The sequence below is a fragment of the Neolamprologus multifasciatus genome, chromosome 23 (assembly GCF_963576455.1).
Source record: "Neolamprologus multifasciatus chromosome 23, fNeoMul1.2, whole genome shotgun sequence".
Lineage (NCBI taxonomy): Eukaryota > Metazoa > Chordata > Actinopteri > Cichliformes > Cichlidae > Neolamprologus > Neolamprologus multifasciatus.
The window spans coordinates 18,441,319-18,466,946 of record NC_140460.1 but is presented as its reverse complement, the minus strand read 5'-3'; the positions used below and the strand labels follow the sequence as shown (position 1 = coordinate 18,466,946).

At 42.8% G+C, this 25,628-nt stretch overlaps 2 protein-coding genes across 2 annotated transcripts in view; both read right to left on the bottom strand.

Annotated features, from left to right (window-relative positions):
* The window catches only part of LOC146491349 (macrophage mannose receptor 1-like), a 76,096-nt gene extending 50,970 nt beyond the window's left edge, over positions 1-25,126 (bottom strand). Inside the window, exon 1 of the mRNA XM_085152306.1 lies at positions 25,029-25,126. The gene's annotated coding sequence lies outside the window, so the exon portion shown is untranslated. The remainder of the gene's footprint in view (positions 1-25,028) is intronic.
* LOC146491350 (macrophage mannose receptor 1-like) lies at positions 21,340-25,118 on the bottom strand. The gene is made up of 4 exons (XM_085152304.1): positions 25,029-25,118; positions 23,154-23,467; positions 22,493-22,779; positions 21,340-22,408 (listed from the first exon to the last, which is right to left on the bottom strand). The coding sequence occupies exons 2-4, from the start codon at positions 23,431-23,433 to the stop codon at positions 22,220-22,222; spliced, it is 756 nt and encodes a 251-aa protein (XP_085008430.1). The 5' UTR covers positions 23,434-23,467; positions 25,029-25,118; the 3' UTR covers positions 21,340-22,219.
* Positions 25,127-25,628: the final 502 nt, after the last annotated feature.

The window sequence follows — 25,628 nt, the reverse complement described above, 5'->3', positions numbered from 1 at the left end:
TAACCGAGAAGCTGTGGTAAGGTTAGAAGAGACCTTGAGAGACTTGGAGGCGGAAGGCGTGCCAGCACCACACCTAATAGCACAAACGATTGAAGCATTGAAAAAGGACCTCGCAGCGTCAATTGGTAAGACTCAGAAATCCCGAGAAGTGGCGAACCTGAGAATTGAAGGGTTTGTCCCAAGCGTTCGGGGTGCCCCAGGGAAGAGATTCCTTCGGTCTGGAAAGGCCTTGCAGGGCCTGAAAAACAGAAGACAGTCGATCTTTGAGAAGAACCGGAAGCAGACTGTCGGATTGCAAACTGAGGAGGAGTCCCTCTCAATGCCTCTAATGCAGGGTTTAAGGGGCGAGCCAGTATACCAGCCTTATAACATCAGAGATTTGGAGGCTCTGATGAAGCAACTGCCCCCTATTACAGAGGGAGGAGCTGCGTGGCTGAGGAAACTGGGGAGTCTTACTGAAGGAGAAGAACTTGCCCTGGGAGATTTTCGTGCCATGGGAGGAAGGGCCTTCAGGGGTGGAGGCCTGGCAGATGTGGAAGAGATAGCAGAAACCACATGTCAACCAAATGATGTCCCCTATGCAAGGGTGCGAAATGCTCTCTCTGACGCAGTGCGTGAGAAGTACCCGACCCCTAATTCAGGCACCATGCCTCGAATATTGTGGAGCCCAGAACAAGCTCCTAGAGAGTTTATAGAGCATGCAAAGGAACAGTGGATTGCGCAAACAGGAGAACATCCAGGACAGGAAGGAGAACATCGGGCGTGGTTCCGATGCGCGGTGTTAGCTGGTTTGCCAGAACGAGTGAGAGCAGACTTACAGAAGAATCCAGATTTTGCGGTGGCAAATTCAGTAAAATGGGAAAGGCATGTAATCCATCGGCTAGAGCTCGAAAGAGACGAGGTGACCAAAAAGAAGCACGATCTGGAGGAGGCGCAAGGGCAGTTGGTAAAATTAAATTTGGCTGAGGCAAGAGAAAAGTTGAATGAGAAGAAAAAAGAAAGTAAAGAAGGTGCTAAGAGAATGCTGGTGGCAAAGCCTCAGGGTGAGCCGGGGCCTGATTGGCCAGATTTGGACCCGGTCGTGTATCCTGATGACCGATGGCCCGCCAATGGACCAAGGCAAGGAAGACCCGCGGGGAATTGGGGGGCTAATAGGTCGTTGAGGGGGCGTGGTGGATCTCAAAGAGGAGGCGGACTAAGGGGTCGTGGTCTGGGGGGACCTATGCTGGACCTTGATCTGTGTAGAAGGTGTGGAGGACGAGGACACTGGGCTCGTAACTGTCCGACGCCATGGCTACCAGAAATAAGTTACCAACCACCACCCCAGGTACAGAGAGCGCCGCGAGGCAGGACATTCCAGACAAGGGGACTTCAAGCTCCCAACCCTGGCATGGCGCCAGCGGCTCAGTATCCCCTGGCCAACTGGGGCAGGGAGGAGGAGCTGTACTGACGGGACCCACAGAGACCCGGCAGCATGGGGATGGCAGACCCTCTGTTGCCGATGACCGTGGAAGGGACTGAACTGACCTTCCTGGTGGACACTGGAGCGACTTACTCAACGCTGAGACAAAAACCAAGCAGTGCCACACTTTCCAATCACATGGTCAGTGTCGTGGGTTTCTCTGGGGTTCCAATGACTCTGCCGACAACCAATCCAGCCCTGACGGTGCTGGGAAAACAGACATTGAAGCACAGCTATGTGGTGTCTCCCCATGTGCCTGTGAACTTGATGGGCAGGGATTTGCTCATTAAACTGGGGGCCACTATCATGTGTTCAGCTGATGGATTAACAGTGACACTTCCAGGAGGAAAAGAGTTCTTTTGCCTGGGGACTTTTTCAAAGAACCAGTATTTGCTGCAAGACTGTGAACAATCTACAGCGGATATATACTGGGGTCGGTTGGTGGATGAAGGCATTTTGAGACTGTATCAGCTGTGGAAACCTTGGATTATGGCCTCAGCTGTCTATTCTCCTCCGCGAGACCCATACCACGTCACCCTCTATTATGATAAGAACGAGGACGAAATTTATAGAGACCAGTTCCAGACTGAACTTGAGAGTCAGACTTGGAACATACGTTCTCAGAACATCTATGTTGGTCCTGAAGGCGTCGCTGCAGGAGTAAAATTAACCGAAGAACAACGGCCTTGGTTCAAAATGGGGCCTGATTCAGTGCCTCACATCACATTGGCGGTCCATGAGGGTCATCAGGCCAGGGAGCTGGGAACAATGGTCAGGAGAGCTCTCGACGAACCTTGTTGGCAGCCCACTCAGATTCCAGATGTCTGGTATTCGCCAAAATACAAAATTTATCGCATCACTGGTCTGTCAGATGACGCAGTGGTATTGGAGCATAAGCAAATTTTAAGAATTCAGGGTAGTGAAAGAGTAGATCATGCTGACGCAGTAGCCGCACTTGCGACTCTTCCTGATACTTTGTGGTCAGCTGGGTCTACAGATGTGGGCCTGGCAATTTGCTCGCCGGTCTCGTTCCAGCTAAAGTCCGAGGTACCAATTTGGAAACCGCAGTACAGACAGAAAAGAGAAGCGGAGGAGGGAATTGCAGAGACAATAGAAGGCCTATTGAAAGTAGGAGTCCTTGAGCCTTCACAATCTTACTGGAACACACCCATTTTGCCAGTAGAGAAGCATGGGACAGGAAAGTACAGGATGGCACATGACTTAAGAGCCATAAATGCCATCCTACGTACTGATACTGTGCCTGTTCCAAACCCGTACACAGCTTTGACGGCATTAACACCAGAACAAAAGTGGTTTACGTGTATTGACCTAGCCAACGCATTTTTCTGTCTCCCCTTGCATGAGTCTCTTAGGGACATTTTTTCATTCACATACAGGGGGCAACAGTATAGATACACACGGTTGCCACAAGGGTTTGCCCTCTCCCCGGGCATTTTCAACCAAGTGCTGAAAGAAGTTCTTTCACAGTGTCAACTCCCAGAGGGGTGTACACTGGTTCAGTACGTGGATGACTTGCTCATCGCGGCTCCGTCTGCTTCGGCGTGTACGGAGGCCTCGCTTACCGTACTGGAGAGACTCGCTGAGTGCGGGTTCAAAGTGAGTAAAGACAAGTTGCAGTTGGTCCGACCAGAGGTGACATTTCTTGGCCGTGTAATCGCGCACCAGTCAGTGGGTTTGCTAAACACCCACCGAGATCAGATTCTGACACATCCAAAACCACGCACAGTCAAGGAGTTGCTCTCCTTTTTAGGTTTAACAGGATATAGCCGTCAGTACATACCAAACTTTGCAGGCAAAACAGCCCCTTTGAGGGATTTGGTAAAAACGGTAGGTGTCCGTAACCTTAAGGCTGAACTGCCATGGACATCGGCCACGGAGTTGGCATTCATTGCATTGAAACAAGATCTCTCGAGATCTGCTGATCTTGCCATCCCTAATTATGACGAACCCTTCTATCTAGATGTTTCAGAAACAGAGGGGATAGTGAATGGGGTTTTGTTTCAGAAAAAGGGGGGAAGGAGAGATGTACTTATGTACGTCAGCATCCGCCTGAATCATTTGGAGACAAGACACCCGGTATGCACGCAGCATGCTCTTGGGGTGTCAAAGATTATACAAAAAACAGCACACATAGTGAGGGATCATCCATTGAAGGTGTTGACCACCCACAGTGTGGTGGCATATGTTAACTCACAAGCCTTCACCATGACACCATTGACACAACAGAGAGTGAGTAAAGTCTTAGACGCTCCTAATCTGACATTCACACATGAAGGAATCAATATGGCAGATTTGATGGGTTCGGGTGATCCGCACGACTGTGCTAAGAGAGCTGAAGTGGACGAAAAAATAAGAGAAGACTTGAAAGCAGAACCTCTGACGGGAGCTGAAGATTGGTTCACGGATGGATGTTGCTACAGAGATGACGAAGGATTGAAAGCAGGCTACGCTGTAGTTTGCAGAAAGGGGACTGAATTTGAGGTAAAGGAGGCTGGGAGACTTGAAGGGCAGCAATCGGCCCAGAGAGCAGAAGTAATTGCTCTAAGCAGAGCCCTGAGACTCGCGAAAGGAAGGCGAGTCAACATTTACACGGATTCAGCTTATGCCTTTGGAGCAGTGCATGTGGAGCTAGCCCAATGGCGGAGAGCAGGATTCAGGACAGCAGACAATGCACCAATCTGCCACAAGAAGGAGATGGAGGAACTCGAGCAGGCGTTGGGAGACCCAGAGGAGGTGAGTATCATAAAGTGTAAAGGTCACTCCTCGGGGACTGGCATGGTGGCCAGAGGAAATCAGGAAGCCGATCGAGCTGCGAAAGAGGCAGCGGGCTATAAAGCACTACGGCAGATTGTGCAAATAAGTGTGGAGGAAGAAGTAGGAGTCAACATGTTGGAGGAGGCCAGGAAGGCCCAAGAGGAGGCGGCCCCGGAAGAGAAGGGGGTCTGGAAGAATCGAGGAGCATGGGAAGAAGGAGGTCTCTGGCGAGGACCTGACGGACGACCGGTGTTGACCGCTAACTTAGCGGAACAGAAGATTGCAGAAGCACATGGGCTTGGCCATGTGGGTGTGGCCCAGATGGAGAGACATCTGTGCCATTGGTGGCATCCCTTTTTGAGGGATATGATTAAGGAAAAAGCTAGGACGTGCCTGATCTGTGGGAGGCACAATCCAAAGCCAGTGATTAAACCAGAGGCAGGTAAGTTCCCCATTCCAGAAAGACCAGGGGAAGAGATTGTCATTGATTTCACTGACATGATTGATGTCGGACCGGGAGGAGTCCGGTATTTGCTGGTGAGTGTGGATGCTCTGACGGGGTGGCCCGAAGCGTGGCCAACAAAGAGGGAGGATGCAAAAAGTGTGATTAAGTGTTTAATTAATCATTACATTCCCCGCCATGGGTTCCCTAAACGGATTCGTTCAGACAATGGAACTCATTTTAAAAATAAAGATTTGGCAGAAGTAGAACAGAAGCTGGGGTTGCAGCACCGATTTGGGACGGTGTATCATCCTCAGTCCCAGGGGAAGGTGGAAAGAATGAATCTAAACCTGAAAAATAAAATTGCTAAAATTTCTGCTCAGACGGGGCTAAATTGGGTTGCAGCCCTGCCAATTGCATTGATGATAATAAGATGTTGTGTTAATCAATCCACAGGTTTCACGCCATATGAGCTGTTGACAGGACGACAGTTTCCAGGTCCTTGGACAACAGTCCCGGCGGAAGAAAGTATAAAAAGTAATAGAAAACATGCTGAATGTTGGAAAGAATTAAAAGCTCTTGTGTCTAGTTTCACACAACAGGTTGGAGTAGGAGTGAATGCGGTGGATCGTGCCGTCCCTGACGCCAAAGCAGTGTGGCTGAAGGTCATTAAGCGCAAGTGGAGAGATCCGAGGTGGACGGGGCCATTCGAGGTGACTGCTCGTACCACCAGTGCGGTTCGGTTGAAGGGAAAGGGTGAGACCTGGTTCCATTGGTCTCAATGCGCAGTGGCGGACGAGAGCTTACTCGAGATAAGCTCCACCCAAAGTAACACGGGGGGGAACATAGAGGCAGAATAATCCTCTCCCCCTGTGCAGCGGTTCTCCCCAGCAGTCTACCTGGGGAGACGAAGAAAGAAGAGGAGCGTCACGCGCCGAGCATCAATTCATTCCAGGCTCATGATAGGCTAGGGCTCTAGTCTAAAGTAATTCATAGTTTAAAGGAGTCGTAATAGTTTTGTACGTTACTCACATATTTTTATACTCATAATTTTATACTCTTATTACGAAGTTTAAAGTAAAAGTAAAAGAGCCTGGGGACAGTGATCATGAAACTGTGGGAAAATTGGAAATTAATGGGAATGTTGGGGTTGATAAGTGTTGTAACGTGTTTGTTTGTTCATTGGCAGACAGATGAATTGCCCAGACGCAGAGGTCTATCCGCTCCAAAGTCCAAACCGATCGAGCCGTCGAGAAAATTCAAGCGCGAGGTTGGCTCAGGTGGGAACGATGGGTGTCTCAAGGCCAGTGGGGGAGTCGAGTTTGGGTATGTTAATGGGTCCACGACAGCATTCACATTCGATTTGTGTGAGGTAATTAGATGCCCAGGAGACGGTAGCAGCTGGAGATCATATGATGTGTGGATTTGTTATCACCCTATGGTATGTTACCCTAAGTCTGTGTGGGGCCCATCACAGGAAGGAGACATTTACAGTTATATAACGGATCAGTGGTGTTCTTGGCAGGATGTGGTTGCTTGGACAGGAGTAGGATGGCAGCCAACAGTTCCACAGGCCCTTGAAGGGATAGCCATTCAGAAAGATTATTCTGTTACACATAACCCTGTCACTCTCTCCCTAGGACCCTGGAGCAGACTTCCGGAGGCAAACTATGACGGAGGGGCGTTCTATTTAGTAATAGGGGTAGATAAAGCAGGGACAGATCCAACAGGGATAATTCGGGTGAATTTATTCAATCCAAGATCTAAACCGGTAGGGAATGACACTGTAATGAATCTCACAGAGCAAATGGATCCCTTAGAGACAGTTACTTACCAGGACTCAGAAGAGAAATGGTTTGTTGCCACAGATTACACTAGATTAAAACCTCAGGAGTTAATAGAGCGTGCCACAGGTTTTGGTGATAGGAATCTTTGGTTAGATTGGGTGGCTCAAAATGCTAAAGAGCAGGAAGTGGTTGATTGTGTTGCTTGTGCTACAGCTAGGCCTCGTCTGTTCACTGAACCCGCCCCTCTGTATCCAGAGGATGAGTGGGGTTATGATTGTATGCTGAGATTAACTAGAGAGGCAGTGAACATAGGTAACTGCACCACTTTGTCAGGTTTATATCCGCCAATTGATAAACGTACACAGCCAGGTTCATTCACACCTAAAAAGGATAATTATACATGTTTTGAGTTCTCTACAGACAGTGTGAGATATACGTTAGGAAGAATTGATCCAAGCTGGTGTCAGAGGACAATCCCCGGTAGGACTACCAATAATGTAAGTGACCCAAATACTATTATAGGCACCTGGGCAAGGGGTGGGCTATATTATTATTGTGGGCAGTACACCCTTTTGGTGCAGGTTCCACTGGGGAGTGTGGGAACATGTGCTTTGGTGCGCCTAGGAGCACCTTTGATGCTGATAGGAAATAGAGTAGAGACAGTTCCACAGCTAGACACTGGTGTGTTGACAGCCAGACGTAGGAGAAGTGTTAAAGGTGTGCATAAATATGACCCAAGATGGGACTCACCAACCTGGATTGACTCAATAGGAGTTCCCAGGGGAGTTCCAGATGAATATAAGTTAGTTAATCAGATAGCGGCCGGTTTTGAAAGTGTGTTTCTATGGATAACTCCAAATAAAAATGTTGATCGCATTAACTATGTTCATTATAATGTGTTGAGACTCTCTAATCTCACTAGGGACGCGGTAGAAGGCCTTGCGGAACAATTGGGACCGACGTCGTTAATGGGAATCCAAAATCGCATGGCCCTTGACATGTTGTTGGCTGAGAAGGGTGGTGTGTGTGCCATGTTTGGGGACATGTGCTGTACTTTTATACCCAACAATACGGCCCCAGACGGTACGGTTACTAGAGCGCTTGAGAGTCTGAAAATGTTATCTAAAACTATGCATGAGCAATCAGGTGTGAACACTGGGCTGGGAGACTGGTTCACGTCTGTCTTTGGGCAATGGAAGAGTGTTGTTATGTCTGCCATGTTTTCTTTTGTTGTTTTTCTTGCTATATTAGTGATCGGATGTTGTCTCATCCCTCTGGTCCGGCGAGTTTTGGTAAAGATGCTGGAGAGAGCCCTGAGCTCTGGCTCGAAGGGTTCAGCGGCACCTGAGTCTATGATGCCCTTGAAGGAGATTGTAAGCTGGAAGGATGAGTGAGACAAATCCTGGTGTAAGTTGGTCTCGCAAGCGAGCCCAAGAGGAGGAGTTGTCACGTAAAGGAATGTTATTTTTCTGTCACTATGTTATTATTCACATGCACAATCATTATTTCATCATTACTTCATTAGTCTATCACCTATCATTATCATTATTCGGTTATCATCCTTATTATCATGTATCATTTACCACATTCTAGATGCAATGCTTCATCATACATAGCACCAGTACAGTGGTGGGTGTAAGTCAAATAAGGACACTCAACTTTTAGTGGCCTGGTCCAACAATCTTACACAACAGAACACTCGTCTTACACAGTTGTTCTGTTTCATGCCCATATATAGAAAACATCTGGTTTCGAGTCCGGGAAGGGTTGTTGTTGTTCTGATAAGATCATGTCCAGGAATTGTTCTGACGTCATAAAGACTATAAAGCTTTCTGTTTTGGGGATGAGCGAAGAGACTGGCTCCCACACTCTGTAATACGTGTGTGTTTAATAAATCACTTTTGGACACTCCCTGGGACTCTGTCTGCGCTTACTTTTCCTTCCAAATCAAAAGAACCTCTACACCACCATTTGGTTTGGGGATTACCACCACGGCAGGCACCAACCACCTTGCGGCCGCAGCTCAATGCAGCAGCTTCGGCAATGGAGGCGCTGAACATGGTCCATTCGGACTCAATGTCCCCCGCCTCCCTCGGAATGCTGTTGAAGCTCTGCCGGAGGTGTGCGTTGAAGATCTCGCGGACTGGGGCCTCTGCTAGTCGTTCCCAGCACACCCTCACTACGCGTTTAGGTGCACCAGGTCTGTCCAGCGTCCTCCCCTGCCACCTGATCCAACTCACCACCAGGTGGTGATCAGTTGACAGCTCAGCCCCTCTCTTTGCCCGAGTGTCCAGAACATATGGCCGCAGGTCTGGTGATACGATTACAAAATCGATCATCGACCTACGGTCTAGAGCGTCCTGGTGCCCTAGGACGTAATAGGAAGTAATAGATCCCTTCCAACCATAATCAATTATCATTGATCAGTTATTTACACCCAGCTGAGATCACCACACTACTTTAACCTTCAGATTTACTGCTAATATTAAATGTTTTCCAGAATTAATTAAAACAATGAAATATTTTCATTTCATTTGTTTGATTTTTGTCTACTAAAGAGATTTCGTGATGCTCCAGATTGTATCAAAGAATTCCCCAACTTACCCAACCTGAGAAGCTTAATCACTTAATAAGAGCTCAACAGTCATAGTAACTGAACTGGATCACATCCAATGAATTTCATTTTCGTTTTCTTTTTCCAGTGAGCCATTCATTTCTCTGCTATTCAGACTTTCTACTATATGTCCCAGTCACTGGCTCTCGGCAGACGCAATGAATGGTCATATTTAGATTATTTTCTAAATATACTTACAGTATATGCTGAGCTTTCTGGAAAGCTGCTGCTGTTGATGATTTTTATCTCACCAACATTCACCCACAGATTTCACCAAGGCTTGGCAAGTAAACTCAGTTTGTCAGTGTTATAAAGTGGTTGCCAATGTCACACATCCGTTTATGTGTGCAAAAAGCCTCTAACCTGAGAATGGAAACATTTCTGCATTTTAATAGTGGAAAATGTACATATTTACAAATTTTTTTAATGTTTAATCATTTTTACATGGACAAAAATAAGTACACATGAGACCACACAGATCTTCAGAGACAGAAAAAAAATAACATGAAATTGACATAATCTGAATCTCAAAGGTCCCTGGATTAACATCATCAAGCTCTTTAACTTAGTCATTCCTGTGTGTTTGATGGCATGCTTATGACGTTATTTCAGAATCAGCTTCACTTCAAATACAACAATTTGAAAAAATATGGCAAAAATCTGAGAAAGAGGGAAACCCACCATGTTAGACCATCTCTTAAAAGCGCTCTTTGTGCTTTAACATGTTTTAACTCACTCTATCATCAGCAGCCATTATAAAGGCTATAAAAACAAGATTTCAGATAGCACGATGCTCACGTTCCTCACGAGTACAGTATGAATCACAGGGAAAGGACTCAAAGAGCACCGAGACTTCCTAACACAAAGTGTCAGGGTCCTGGGTCTGAGCAACCCAGGATCCCTGAGCAGTTATGGACTAACATTATAATATATATTTTGTATTGCTGTCCCTCGTTTCTCCCTGCTTGTATGTGTGTGTATGTGTTTCTGCGGGCGCCTTCAGGCCTGGTGGGTGTGGCCCTGCTGGCGGACTGGCCACACCAGAAGCCACACACCTGCTGCTGATCAGGCCTCGTCGGGGGAGCTACTTAAGAGAGTCTTGGAGCTCCCACTGACGCGGGATCATTTCGTGAGACTTCCTGTCAGTTCTCCAGCTGGTCTGTTTGTTTAAAACTTTTTAACATGTGTGAGGTCACTTTAGTCAATTAATAACAGACTACAACTTCATGTTGATCGTGTTTATCTTTAAAAACAAAATCAGTCAGAAAGCAATATAAACCCGAATTTGAATAAGAAACTTTGTGTAAAGTTAAATTCAAACATTTTCCATTTAAATAAACTGACAAAAAAACAAGTGTGATCACAAACAGACCAAAAAGTCAGAATATGCTGCATAAAATCAAATACGTCTGTTAGGACCTTCAGATTAAATGTAATCTGTTTAAATACATGACTATAAACGGAGGACCAAAATCTCAGCATTTCAATCTCTGAATAGTTTTAGTTTCTTTCAATAAATGGTTGTGAATGTCTTATATATCCTCCATTTATTAACTCTGTCCTGTCACATGCCCATGTCAGTGTGCGTAAGTATGTTCTTTGTTCTGAAGGCACGTTTTACAGCCTTTGTCAGATCCATCTTTACACCCGGTGCCTGTGTCTGTGAGATGCACCAATAGAATCTATGAATGGTTGGTGATCAAGCTAGCTTCCATTAGCTGATGTCCTGAATTCGTATTTGAGGTGAGAGACAAACGACTCGAGGTCCATTGTGCGTCAAAACAATGATTTTATTAAAGCACATATATATGTGGGAAGCCGAGCACGATCACCCAAACAGCATCGATCTTCTCAGAACAATAAATGAGCTGTCATATATATATAGTTGATGACGAGCATAATGCGTCAAAAGCAGATAACAAACATGCATGAGTTCCGGTAATTCCACCCTGGACATATTCTAAAAAAGAACAGTTCCTTCCTCTGTTCCTCCACCACCGCCAGATGCTTTCTGTTATTTCATTTAATGCACTTCACTTATCTGTGGAACTAAACTGTCACGTACGCAGGTAAAACAACTTGCAGTTTCGAGCAAAACAAGTCTAAATACTGTGTATGTGTGTTCAGGCAGCCTGTGTGTGTGTCTTGACCTCAGTGCATGACCTCACTCGACAAACAAAGACATTTTAGAAGTATACTTCCTGACTCCGTTTGAGTCATCTGTTACTAGGCAAACTCCAATGCAGCAGGCTGCTGAACACACACAGGCCTTTATTCTATATAATCCTAATCCTATATAATATGTGGTGAATTGTAAGCATGTATGCAATCCTTCGGTAGCTTTCTCAATTGATCGGCCAGACATCGCGCTGCCCATAGCTTCAAACCATTAATTAACTTGACCAAGCTTCAACTCTTTAATTAGCACAAAAATGCAATGTGTATGACATGATTACAGTTGCACCTGCAATAAAAGATTATTATGTGATTATGCTCACACCTGAAATACAAACTTTAATGTAACATCAACAGCTTCAATAAATGCTCTGATGAAATGATAATGATAAGTAATGCAACAGTAATAATAATGATTATGAATAATAACAGTAAAATAATATTCTCATCCCGACACTCCTCCTCTTTGGCCTTTGAAAAAGGCCAACATTCCTCTTAGTTGTCTCACTCCTCGGGCCACTCAGCCACCTCCTCTTTGAGTGAAGTGATGCTCTGCGATCCTCCTCCTTCTTACTTTCTTTGCTGATAGTGGAAACCATTGTCGCATTTGATTTCCACCCTCAGCAAAATGACATCATTTCAAAAAGAAAAAGAAGAACTTTAAATCGGATTACCTCTGAATCCTTTTTAGGCAGGGACTCTCATTTTCTAATTGTCCCAAATAAGTGGCTTTCTCCAGAGCCCATTTTAATGTGGAGAAACTCACTTGCAACAATTTTCTTGACGACGTGTAGCACTTTTAATTCCCGTCGTGCAGATCTGCTTAAAGAAAAGAAATTCACAAACAAAAATCAGTGCACTGTTCAAAAATAAAAATAAAATGAAAAATAAAAGATAAAACTGAAAAACAAAAGTAAATAAAAAATACAGAAGCCCGGTCTTAGGACTTGTCACAGAATATTCTTTCTCTTATAGGTGAGAAAACACCAAATCTAAAACTTGGTGCCATGGTAAAACTTTATCCATACTTCAGAAACAAAAACAAAACAAAAACAAAACTGAAAACATGCTGTTGTTTGCACATATTTAATAATCATCTCTGCACAGGAGCTGAAGCAGAGTGCCGCCGGTTGCTTTTACAGTATAATACTTGTAATAAAAGTACAGTAACGATAATTAGTGACTGAGCAGCCCGGGACGTTTCTCTTGATTTCTTTAGTCAGGGTAAATTCATTCACCTGCACGGGTTAGCTAAACGAACTTTACAAAACAAGTTTCCCAGACAGCCGAGTGCTCATCTGCTAGCTAGGTCCTGAGACCTAGCTAAGGACGGTGGTTACGGATTAGCTTACAAACACGTTTAACTTACCGAAAAAGTGCAGCAGGGCCTCGGGTCCTTCTGTCGGGTAGTCCAGTTTACTGAAGAACACCTCAGGCTGTCAGGTTAAAACAATCAGGCGTGTTTTCGTAACGTAAACGCTGGCTGTCCTCTCAGAGCCTACGCTCTATCTGCTATTCCCAAACAGAGATACGCAAGTTTCTCCGTGACTGCAGCTGTCAGTCAAAGCTGTTATGATGATGTTACACTCCAATTTAACATCACCGCGGTAGGAATTAGAATCAAACTTATGCGAAAGGAAACCCCTTGAACATAAATCAGCATGGTGAGAACTATTGATAGCAAAAGAAAGAATCTTTTGGAAAAAGTTTATCTTAGGAGAATTAATTTATTTTAGTCTGATCCTAGTCCCATCCGCTAACATGGAGGAGGCGGGGTTTATGACCTACTGCAGCCAGACACCAGGGGGCGATAGAGACGTTTTGGCTTCATTTTTGGGGTGCTGTCGCATCATCCATCTTTTATACGGTCATTGGTTTTGACATAGGTTTGATCTTAAGCAGTGGCGGTCCTAGCCTGTTTGGCGCCCTGGGCGAACACTCTGTTACTGTTAGTCTGTTACTGTTACTATTTTTACCATTTCTTCTCGGAGCAACTCTAACCCACATTATTTCCTTAGGGATTAATAAAGTATCCTGATTCTGATTGTTTCATCATGACCTGCCATTATCCAATGACACATCTGCTTACCTGTATTTTTTACTCGTTTCTCTTCCTCTTCTTTTCTATATTTTCTAAACTGAGCACCTGATGGCTTTCAACTTTTCTTGTCCATCTTCCATTGGTTTTAATTTTGCACTCCAGTATGAACACCCATCCCCCAACTCGAGGATCACCACGACATAACCTAATAGACCTACACCTTAGTTCACAGATTCACTTTGTCTGGGTTTATTTCTGGGATTTTGCACAACCCAGGATTCAAATCATGAATCCATAATGTGCTTTGATTGAAATGTGCTCTATTTGGAAGCAGCAGGGCCCCTCCCCTTTCGACGGGTTGTGTGTGAGACTTTAAATCAGCAAACTGTAAATTATAAATTTTAAATTGTTATTGACCCCTTTACCCCTGGTCCTAAAGTGTATATTTATTTTCTTACTCTTCTTATATTTAATTCAATTCAATTCAATTCAATTTTATTTATATAGCGCCAAATCACAACAAAAGTCGCCTCAAGGCGCTTAATAGATACAGAGAAAAACCCAACAATCATATGACCCCCTATGAGCAAGCACTTTGGCGACAGTGGGAAGGAAAAACTCCCTTTTAACAGGAAGAAACCTCCGGCAGAACCAGGCTCAGGGAGGGGCGGCCATCTGCTGCGACCGGTTGGGGTGAGAGAAGGAAGACAGGATAAAAGACATGCTGTGGAAGAGAGACAGAGGTTAATAACAGATATGATTCAATACAGAGAGGTCTGTTAATACATAGTGAGTGAGAAAGGTGACTGGAAAGGAAAAACTCAATGCATCATGGGAATCCCCCGGCAGCCTACATCTATTGCAGCATAACTAAGGGAGGATTCAGGGTCACCTGGTCCAGCCCTAACTATATGCTTTAGCAAAGAGGAAAGTTTTAAGCCTAATCTTAAAAGTAGAGATAGTGTCTGTCTCCCGAATCCAAACTGGAAGCTGGTTCCACAGAAGAGGGGCCTGAAAACTGAAGGCTCTCCCTCCCATTCTACTTTTAAATACTCTAGGAACAACAAGTAGGCCTGCAGAGCGGGAGCGAAGTGCTCTAATAGGGTGATATGGTACTACAAGGTCATTAAGATAAGATGGGGCCTGATTATTTAAGACCTTGTATGTGAGGAGCAGGATTTTGAATTCAATTCTGGATTTAACAGGAAGCCAATGAAGGGAAGCCAAAACAGGAGAAATATGCTCTCTCTTTCTAGTCCCTGTCAGTACTCTTGCTGCAGCATTTTGGATTAGCTGAAGGCTTTTCAGTGAGTTTTTTGGACATCCTGATAATAATGAATTGCAGTAGTCCAGCCTGGGGGTAATAAATGCATGAACTAGTTTTTCAGCATCACTCTGAGACAGGATATTTCTAATTTTAGAGATGTTGCGCAAATGGAAGAACGCAGTCTTACATATTTGTTTAATATGTGCGTTGAAGGACATATCCTGGTCAAAAATGACTCCAAGGTTCCTCACAGTGTTACTGGAGGCCAAGGTAATGCCATCCAGAGTAAGAATCTGGTTAGATACCATATTTCTAAGCTTTTCAGCGCCGAGTACAATGACCTCAGTTTTATCTGAATTAAGAAGCAGAAAGTTAGTGGCCATCCAGGTCTTTATGTCTTTAAGACATTCCTGCAGTTTAACTAATTGGTGTGTGTTATCTGGCTTCATGGACAGATAGAGCTGGGTGTCATCTGCATAGCAGTGAAAATGTATGCTATGTCTTCTAATGATGCTGCCTAGGGGAAGCATGTATAATGTAAATAGAATTGGTCCTAGCACTGAACCCTGTGGAACTCCATAATTAACCTCAGTGTGTGAAGAAGACTCTCCATTTACATGCACATATTGGAGTCTATTAGATAGATATGATACAAACCACTGCAGTGCAGTACCTGTAATACCTACAGCATGTTCTAATCGCTCTAATAGGATATTATGGTCAACAGTATCGAATGCTGCACTAAGGTCAAGAAGGACAAGCACAGAGATGAGTCCACTGTCAGAGGCCATAAGAAGATAATTTGTAACCTTCACTAAAGCTGTTTCTGTGCTGTGATGAACTCTGAAACCTGACTGAAACTCTTCAAATAAACCATTCCTCTGCAGATGATCTGTTAGCTGTTTGACAACTACTCTTTCAAGGATTTTTGATATGAAAGGAAGGTTGGAGATTGGCCTATAATTAGCTAAGACTGCTGGGTCTAGAGATGGCTTTTTGAGTAAAGGTTTAACTGCAGCCACCTTGAAGGCCTGTGGTACATAGCCGATTATTAGAGATAGGTTGATCATATTTAAGATCAAAGAATTAATCAATGGCAGGACTTCTTTGAGCAGTTTTGTAGGAATGGGGTCTAAAAGACACGTTGATGGTTTGGAGGAAGTAATTATTGAAGTTAACTCAGAAAGATCGATTGGAGAAAAAGAGTCTAACTTAACATCAATGGTACTAAGAGTAGCTGTAGATAATATTACATCTGTGGGATGATTATTGGTCATTTTTTCTCTAATGATAAAAATTTTATTTGTGAAGAAGTTCATGAAGTCATTACTAGTTAACGTTAAAGGGATGGTTGGCTCAAGAGAGCTCTGACTTTTTGTCAGCCTGGCTACAGTGCTGAAGAGAAACCTGGGGTTGTTCTTATTTTCTTCAATCAGTGATGAGTAGTAAGCTGTTCTGGCTTTGCGGAGGGCTTTCTTATAAAGCAACAAACTATTTCTCCAGGCTAAATGATGATCCTCTAAATTTGTGACACGCCATTTCCTCTCCAGATTACGAGTCATCTGCTTTAGGGTACGTGTTTGAGAATTATACCACGGAGTCAGGTACTTCTGATTAGAGACCTTAGTTTTCACTGGAGCTACAGTATCCAGAGTCGTACGTAGTGAGGAGGTGAAATTATTAACAAGATAATCGACCTCTGTTGGGGTAGCGTTCAGATAGCTGCTCTGCTCTGTGTTGGTACAGGGCATTGACGATGATAACAGTGGCTGGATTATATTCTTAAACTTAGTTACAGCGCTTTCAGAAAGACATCTACTTTGATAAAGTCCACTCTCCACTGCTGCGTAATCAATTATTGTAAATGTAAATGTTATCAAGAAATGATCAGACAGGAGAGGGTTTTCAGGAAACACTGTTAAATGTTCAGTTTCTATGCCATATGTTAAAACAAGATCTAGAGTGTGATTAAAGTGGTGGGTGGATTCTTTTACCTTTATTGTTTGTTTACTTGCACTGCTGTAACTGGAGCCTCGTCGTCTCATCTCTATATACTGGACTGTATGTAGCGGAGATGACAATAAAGTTTACTTTGACTTCAGCAGTGAGCAGGCGCATCGAGGGTTCTCACGTTCACTTTTCGTGTATAGAGTTTCGGAAAAAAAAACATCGGTGCAAATTATAAGTCTGTATCATAATGTCTGTTGTTTTCGTGTTTGTTGGTTTGTTTTTATTTTATTTTACGAGCTCCAGCCAGCCAGAGAATCCCCTGCCGCCCCGCCCTCTCCTCCCTGTGCCACAAGCAGCAGGCGCACCTCGCAAACGGAGGGCGCCCTTACTCCCAGCAAATGGGCGATAGAAAGTCGATCGGTGCCTATGCCATTCCCAATATGCGCTGGCTGATGTCGGGGCAGCATGAGTACGAGCAATTTTTATTTTTTTTTGCAGATGCCCGTGATTCCGCCCCCCACCACGATGCCACCCCGGGCAACCGCCCGTGTCGCCCGTATCAAAAACCGCTACTGTTCTTAAGGATGTCTTCACCAAAACTACTGGAAGAATGTGCTTCTTTTGAGCACAACACACAGGGAACCAGCAGTCAGTGGTAGAGGAAGCTTGGAAGCAAGAAGCAATTCTGGACTACAATAGCCACAAATACAGTTTGGATAACCTAGACAGGATGTTGGCACCTCAGGTTGTTGAAGGAAAACTAATTGATGGCTGCTGGCTATTTTCTCCAGTCTCCTGGATGTCTTGGAATACAATGCGTTTGTCTCATGGAAACCATGTCACAGGAGTGGGAGTCCTGTAAAACCTACAAATGAATAGTGATCCTGGAAGAGCTGGGGCACATGCTGGTGACGTCAAGACGACCTTGTCCCTGATGCTCATCAGCCACTTCTGCCATTGATCTCAAGATACAGTAGTCTGAACCAGAGTGTGACCCACACCCCACCAACAAAATGAGAAGAATGTGCAAAAGGTGCACCTCCAGGATTGGAACAGAAATCACTTGGTCCAGCTGTGGAAAGTGTGCCTACAAAGTCAACTCTACTGCGTTAGCACATCCAGTTGCTAATAAGGATGCACACACGCGCGTGCACACACTGAAATACAAATATTGGTCATTTTAGTTTGATCATTTGGTCATTAAATGACCATTTCTGGCCAGTAACACGCCTTGTGGGAGTTTCTTTTTGGACATTCATGCAAAAAAAGTAAAACAAAAAATCATTGTTACTGTTACTGCTGACCTGTAATGATGTCTGAAAAAATATGACGTTTCATCAATTATATGGTGAAAAAATTAGAACATTATCCCCTTTTTTTCTGATAGGTTATTGGTAACCTAACTGGCATTTAAAGCTTAAAACTGGCTTTTAAAGAGTAAAAACAAATCTGAATTTGAATAAAATTTTGGTGTTAATGACAAGTACTGGTGCCAATTTAGAAAATCAAGTTGATCAAAGTGGAAAAATATTTTATATATTAATTGTTATAGCATTTTGCAAACATAAACAAGATGTGGCCATTTTTGGCCACAAACAAGCTAAGTTTTATCTACAGGGTAGGCCATTTATGTGGATACACCGTAATAACATGGGAGTGGTTGGGGATATTAAAGTCCTGTTTGTGGCACATTAGTATATGTGAGGGGGCAAACTCCTCAAGATGGGTGGTGACCATGGTGGCCAATTAGAAATCGGCCATCTTGGATACAACTTTTGTTTTTTCAATTGGAAGAGGGCCATGTGACACATCAAACTTATTGGTAATGTCACAAGAAAACAATGGTGTGCTTGGTTTCAACGTGACTTTATTCTTTCATGAGTTATTTACAAGTTTCTCTTTGTTCAAAGCCATTGACATGTTGAAGAGGTTAACACGTGAGGAGTGGATCGAAATTGTGTTGATATCTGGTGAACGCAGTAACCGAGTCATTGCAGCAGATTTCAATGCAAGACACCCTACGAGACCACCCATCTCCCATGCTACAGTCCGCAAACTGCTAGATAACTTTCGTGAAACTGGTTCAGTGTTGGATTTGCCAAAATGTGGATGCAAGAAAACTGTCACTAATGAAGAAACATCAGTGGCTGTCCTGGCCTCATTCAGCAAGAGCCCACAGCGTAGCACTCACCGCATGTCACTGGAGAGTGGCATTAGTCGAACATCCCTTCGGCGGATATTAGCTACTCACAAATGACACCCTTACAAACTCCACCTACTGCAGCATCTAAATGAGGATGACCCAGATCGGCGCACAGAATTTGCAGAATGGGCAAAACAAAAATTGGAACAGGACCCTCAGTTTATGCAGAAGATTTTGTTCAGTGATGAGGCAAACTTTTATGTGAAGGGTGAAGTTAACAAACAAAACCACCGCTATTGGTCTGACACTAACCCACATTGGATGGATCCCTCCAAGACTGTTGGAACAACAATTTTGATGGTTTGGTGTGGTATATGGGGTACAACGATAGTGGGTCCATTCTTCATCAATGGAAACCTCAAGGCCACTGGATATTTGAAATTGCTACATGATGATGTGTTTTCCTCTTTATGCACTGAAGCTGGCACGTTCCCTGAGTTTTTCCAGCAAGATGGTGCACCACCACATTATGGGTGCCAGGTCCGAGCATTCCTAGATGAACAGTTTCCTGGAAAGTGGATTGGTCGTCGTGGGCCAGTTGAATGGCCCCCAAGGTCTCCCAATCTGACCCCCTTAGACTTTTATCTTTGGGGTCATCTGAAGGCAATTGTCTATGGTGTGAAGATACGAGATGTGCAGCACCTGGATGCCTGTGCTGGCATTTCTCTTGCGGTGTTGCTATCAGTGTGTGAAGAGTGGGAGAAGAGGGTTGCATTGACAATCCAACACAATGGGCAGCACATTGAACACCTTTTATAAGTGGTCAGAAACTTGTAAATAACTCATGAAAGAATAAAGTTACGTTGAAACCAAGCACACCATTGTTTTTCTTGTGACATTACCAATAAGTTTGATGTGTCACATGGCCCTCTTCCTATTGAAAAAACAAAAGTTGTATCCAAGATGGCCGACTTCTAAATGGCCACCATGGTCACCACCCATCTTGAGGAGTTAGCCCCTTCACATATACTAATGTGCCACAAACATGACTTTAATATCACCAACCATTCCCATGTTATTACGGTGTATCCATATAAATGGCCCACCCTGTATTTTGCTCTCCCCGCACAAAAATAAAATGCATAATAATCAATGTTCCAAACTCTACCATTACTAATAAAGAAAATCCAGTTGCACTGCAAATATGGTAATGGTAATTTAGAAAGAAAAAACATTGAAGTGTAGGCTTTGCACATGCATGAGTGTGAATGAATTAGTGATGGGTCGTTCGCGAACGAAATGGCCCTTAGAGCCGGCTCTTTGACGTGAACAACGCGAGCCGGCTCCTTATCGCGAGCCGTCACGTGGGTTTTTTTTTTCTTTCTCTCACCCTCTCTCTCGCACTTTTTTCCGCTTCACTCCGCACGCGAGCCTTGTGCTTTACGCTGGGCAGAGGGGGGAGGGGCGGTAGTTACACTCAGTAGCACAGGAACAGAGCCGGAGGGAGGGAGAGAGAAAGAGAGCCAGGGACAACAACGTCACATTAGAAAGGTATAGTAATCATCCACAACTATTTTCGGTTGCAGATGATAAAGGATTCAGAAAGTTTATTCATGCAGGCCCATATGACAGAGAATATGCATCTTCTTTTTGTTTTCATATTTTAATTTATATTTAATTGTGTCGCGGTTTGCAGTGTTTTGTGTTGTTTCACTTTAAATTTGTAAAAGGAAAAAGCTGAAAATTTAAATAGTTAAAATTTGAAATGTGAATAGTTGATTTTTGTATTATATGATTTATTTATTACATTTTATGTGGAGTGAATAAATAAAAGTATATTTACGGTGGCCCCTAGAGACAAAGCACATACAAACTTCAAATCACGTACAAACTCCAAAGCACGTAAAAACACTTACAAACTCCGAAGCATGTAAAAACACGTACAAACTCTGAAGCACGTAAAAACACGTACAAACTCCGAAGCACATAAAAACTCCGAAGCACGTAAAAACTCAGAAGCACGTAAAAAAGACAACAGAAGTGCTCCAGGATGCTGGGCGCAGTGTTGAGCTTTTGTTACCTAGTGGCTACACAAGCCAGCAAGTACCAACGACCAGATTTGGTGTGTGGTAGTAACAGGTAAATGAACTTTTTTTAAAATTATTTGAATATATATGAGTGCCTGTGTATAAATACACAAACAATACACACATGCTTTCAATTGTGTAATTTAAGTGATCTAGGTAGCTCTGCTTTGGAAGTTCAGTTCATGCTAGAAATGTGTTTTGGAGTTTGTACGTGTTTTGTCTCTAGGGGCCACCGCATATATTTATATATAAACATATATAAATAAAACCACTTTTTTTTTACGTTAGTAATTCCTTTTGTGCATAATTTTATATTATTGTTAATAATAAATTAATTAAAACAACAAAACAACCTGAAGAGCCGGTTCGGAGCCGAAAGAGCCGGCTCTTTTTAGTGAGCCGAACCGAAAGAGCCGGATCTCTAAAAAGAGCCGGAAATCCCATCACTAGAATGAATGTGCGCGTATACTACTAGAACTGCCAGCTTTGCTCATTGTAACCCTCGACTCTGTCTCCTCCTAGTGGGTGTGTTTTAAGGTGAGGGGTTTTTTTTCCGTCTGTGATTCTGTTGATTTTCATTGGGATCATTCTCCTGTTGCCTGACTCAGTTTCAGCCAAGCTTACATTGGTATGCAAAGGAATTCATAGTCAACTTACTGCCTGACTGCAAGATGCAGAAAATTGCCAAAGTGTTTTCTTTTAGAGAGGGTAATTAGTTAATCAAGAGCATTTCATTACCTCGCTGCTGTTTACCCTCTATTCCTAATTCCTATGTACGTAGTAAGAGTGTACTTCTAGAATCCTGTAAAACATTGTCTTTTCAGAAAGCATACACCATGGCCTGTTTTAGGATGTGAAAAGCCTCATAGCAGTGAAAGTTACCATATGGTTCCCTCACCATTGATTATAAAGACAAAAATAATTGCTTAACTGCACATTAATCTTTATTTAATATCTTTATTGACGTATAACAACTTTTAAGTTATTTATAGTCTGGCATTTATTGACATGTCACACAACTACATTAGGAAAGTAATCCATGTAATCCATATAACAAGACATATATTATATAATATATTATATATTACGTGAGATTTTTCTGTTTACATTCATTTATTAAAGCATATAATCTAACAGTATGAAAACATTTCCATCACTATTTCTCACCTTTTCAATGTACTGACTATATTAACTGATATCTTTGTAACATACATCATGAATGAAGGTACAATTGTTCTAACTCAAAAACTTTTAACTGGTAGTGTAAAGTGTTTGTCAGGTTCCCATTCTTCTTGGAATTTCTGATTTTGGACTCACTGACAAACCTGAATAAAGGTTTGTTTGTGTTTAATCCTTCCTGTCTGTGGAGTCTGCTTTGGATTATTTTTCGTCTTTACCATGACACACATGTATCTAAAGTGTCATAAGAAGAAAAGTCAAGTACATATATATCAATTTTTTACTTAAGTATGGTACTTAAATCATTTTGGAACAGAGAAAGTTCCTTTTCTGCTGGCAGTTTCTTATGCCATAGGCTGCAGTACCATTCTTCTCGAGGACGCCACAGAGGCCCTCGGTTGGGCATTTTGGGATATCCTGATATTGCATTTCTTCTCCACCCACCCACAGCCACTCACCAGCCAGGTTACACAGGCCTGTCCACAACTGCCAAAAGGAAACAAACAAAGTTACAGTAAGTACAGTTATGACTCTCTCACCAACACAAACGCATGCAGAAAACTGCCCAACCTCATTAGTGGTAGCGTTTTGTGCAATCTCTCGTGCAGTGGTGTAGTCTTTTTGAGTGATCAGGGAGGCCAGGTCATAGCCATGGTTCCTGCATGAAGAGGCTGGATCTTCTGTGACCACTCCATCCAGAGACCTGCAGTGTTCTAGTGCCTCCTCCCATGTTTTATTCTCCTTCACCAGAATCAGCTTTTCCTCATAACATAGGAAAGTTATTTCATCATCACACTTCCTGCTTTCCCATTTTCTGTCGCTTCTTCTGTTCACACAGTTTTCATCCTCTTTTGGTTCTGCAAGAAGTCGAAGTACAATAGACAAAAAAGACTGGGATGGATTTCAGAGATGTTTTAAAGGTCTATTTTTATCTAGATTCAGTATCAAATCATTTTACCAGTACAGTGTTTATGTGTCTAACAAACCCTCCTTGCTTAAGTTGCAGCTGAAACAGTTGGTTTGGGACATCATGAAACTCATTACAGTCAACACTGTGGTGGAAAACACTGCTCCACACTGTAAATCTGATCCTTTCTTACCACTCAAATTGTTGAATGCTCAAAATGTCTCAAATTGATTTCAGGTCACAATGCAAATAAGTTTGGTATAATTACCAGTAAGTTTGATCTTGTAACATCTAAGGAGTAAGAAACATAGTATGAAAATTTACCACCACCATGCCATTGTGTAAAGATGGTTATTTCGCCTCCTCTGGACCATTTCCATGGACTTGTTGCATTCTTCCGGGACAAACCGATCCATCCAGAGTACGTTATTAAAGCTTCATTCTCTTCTGCAGTTCTGACTCGGACCAAGTCAGTGTGGTTCTCCCTGCAGTATGCCAGTGCATCTGCCCAGGTATACTTGTAAGGGTCATTATAAAACTTGATGTCCAGCAGATGTCCAAACACGGGGAAAAGAACGAGCAGGAGGGCAACGTGTTTCCTCATTGTTTTTTTCACAGGAGAAAACTGGTCAAAAAGCCTGCACAGACAGGACACAGAGCAAAAATTTTATAGTGAGGAAATGCAGCGTCTGCTGTGTCCACATAACGCTCCACTAATAAATGCTGGGAACAATTTTGTTGTTGTTGTTGTGATCTCACCTCAATGTCATGTTTTCTGCTACTCTATTTGTTTAGTTTGAATCAGCGGTCCCCAACCCCCGGGCCTCGGACGGTTACCGGTCCATGAGTTGTTTGGTACCGGGCCACGAGAGTTGAGGCTCAGGTGTGAAATGTATGGCTTTCAGGGTTTTTATTGGTTTTCAGCGTTATTTTGTTATCGTTTTTATCATTAACTCGGTTTGCCTGGATCTTTTCACGTGTGTTATGAATAAATGTTCTTTTTTTCGGTACCGGTACTAGTTTTATTTTGTTGTATTTATCCGCGACACCTTAAAGGCCGGTCTGTGAAACTATTGTCGGGCATAAACCGGTCCGTGGCGCAAAAAAGGTTGGGGACCGCTGGTTTAAATGTTTTCCCAGTTTTAACCTCCTAAGACCCGAACTCTTCCACAGTATGCATTTTTAATTTCTCTTTGATATTTGGGCATATTGGGGCCTGATGAATGTAAAAACAAAGAATTACCAGATTTTTTTTATTACCTTATTTTTCGTTTTAAGAAAAATAAGAGCCACATATGAGGATATTCGTTTAAAATTTTGATAGAAAAGTAGCAGTATAATGTCCTCGTAAGTGGATATCAGGCTCTTGTAGAGAAAAATTGAGTATTTTGGTCTAAATAACCCAAAATGTGATGTGGACGCCAGGTCCTAGGAGGTTAATTTATAATTCCAGCAAAAAAGGTGTATTTTGAGTTTAGTCTAAGGAGCTTCTTAGACTACAATGACGTGGATGACCTTCACAGACATATTTTGCGTGTAGTTTGCAATGTGGGTCCATTCCTGCCTTCCTAACACAGCTATTATGACATGAAGCCATTTCAGAGACTACAGTGACTGTGGTCCAGTTTATAAAGGAATACCTTTTATTAATCTATACTCGTTCCTATATCTATGTGACAGTGTAATTAATCATGGTTTTCAATCACTGACATGAAAACAGGAGTTAAACCAATTCAGTTCTCTTTCAGTTAAGCTGTGTTTATTGTCACTTTGCTCACTACATATTTTGTCAGCTATAAATCTTACTAAAATCAAAGCATAAAATATTAAGAACAAATGAACAAAGAAAAAGAAGAAATTTGTTAACCTAAGACTCAGATCGTTGTTCTAGTGCTTTTTAGTCACTTGATGCTATGACAGACTATCGTTCTATATTTTAAACAAGCTAGAAGTAAACTCACTCCACCATAATCGTTTTAGGAAATTGCTCTCAAATGACTAAAAAAAAAATAGAGAATGAGTTGTACATGCATATATGCTAGTCTCAGGAAGTTAAACTGCTTTTAATATAATGTTTCAGCAGATTAAAACTGAAATCAGCCAAACTTATGTGGATATCACACAGTTTTCTCTTAATCTCTTTATGAATATTAGTCTCTGCCATTCATTCCTCAGACCTGTTTGTACAGCAGCACTTACCTTGGTAGATGTTAGCAGGGAAGCTTTGAAATTCACTCTGGTTATGATCCCTCTGCAACAAGTCTGAAAAGATACCAGTGGTGATTCAGAGGCTCATGCAAAACCTGCCATCTATGTCCCAACTAAACTGATGGATAGCTCTGGTGTGGCATCTTCCACAAGTCATTTAAATCAGAAGCAAAGCAGCAGCATTCAAATTCAATTTGTTCTTGATATTTACTTAGTCCCTCTCTAGAGCCTTCAGGGATTGTGTACATGCAAACCACCACACCCTACTGACAGAAAACTGTCAAAGGTGAGGATTTTTTGTGTTTGAGTGATGTTGAAATAGCGTGAAAGACGACAGATATGCCTTAAAACATTATTTCTGAAACGTTAGTGTAAAAACATTGTTTTAATATTTGTGTTTGTGTAATATATGCACACCATATTTTCAATTGTTTAATCTTTAAAATATATATATATATATGTAAATATATCTGTTATATACAATAACAGTGATTACAGCAGCTTCAGAGAAAGACAAAGTTGGTAAACCACAATTAGTAGGACGTCCCGCACTTTCTCCATTCAAGGTTTAAAACCTTTAACTGCCTCCTT

Excerpts from the sequence above, each read along its gene's own strand:
- LOC146491350 (XM_085152304.1), bottom strand. The coding sequence starts at position 23,433 with ATGAGGAAACACGTTGCCCTCCTGCTCGTTCTTTTCCCCGTGTTTGGA. Across the intron at positions 22,780-23,153 it reads TACACAATGGCATGGTGGTG|AACCAAAAGAGGATGAAAAC; the intron begins GTAAATTTTCAT and ends GACTTCTTGCAG. Across the intron at positions 22,409-22,492 it reads AAAACGCTACCACTAATGAG|TTGTGGACAGGCCTGTGTAA; the intron begins GTTGGGCAGTTT and ends TCCTTTTGGCAG.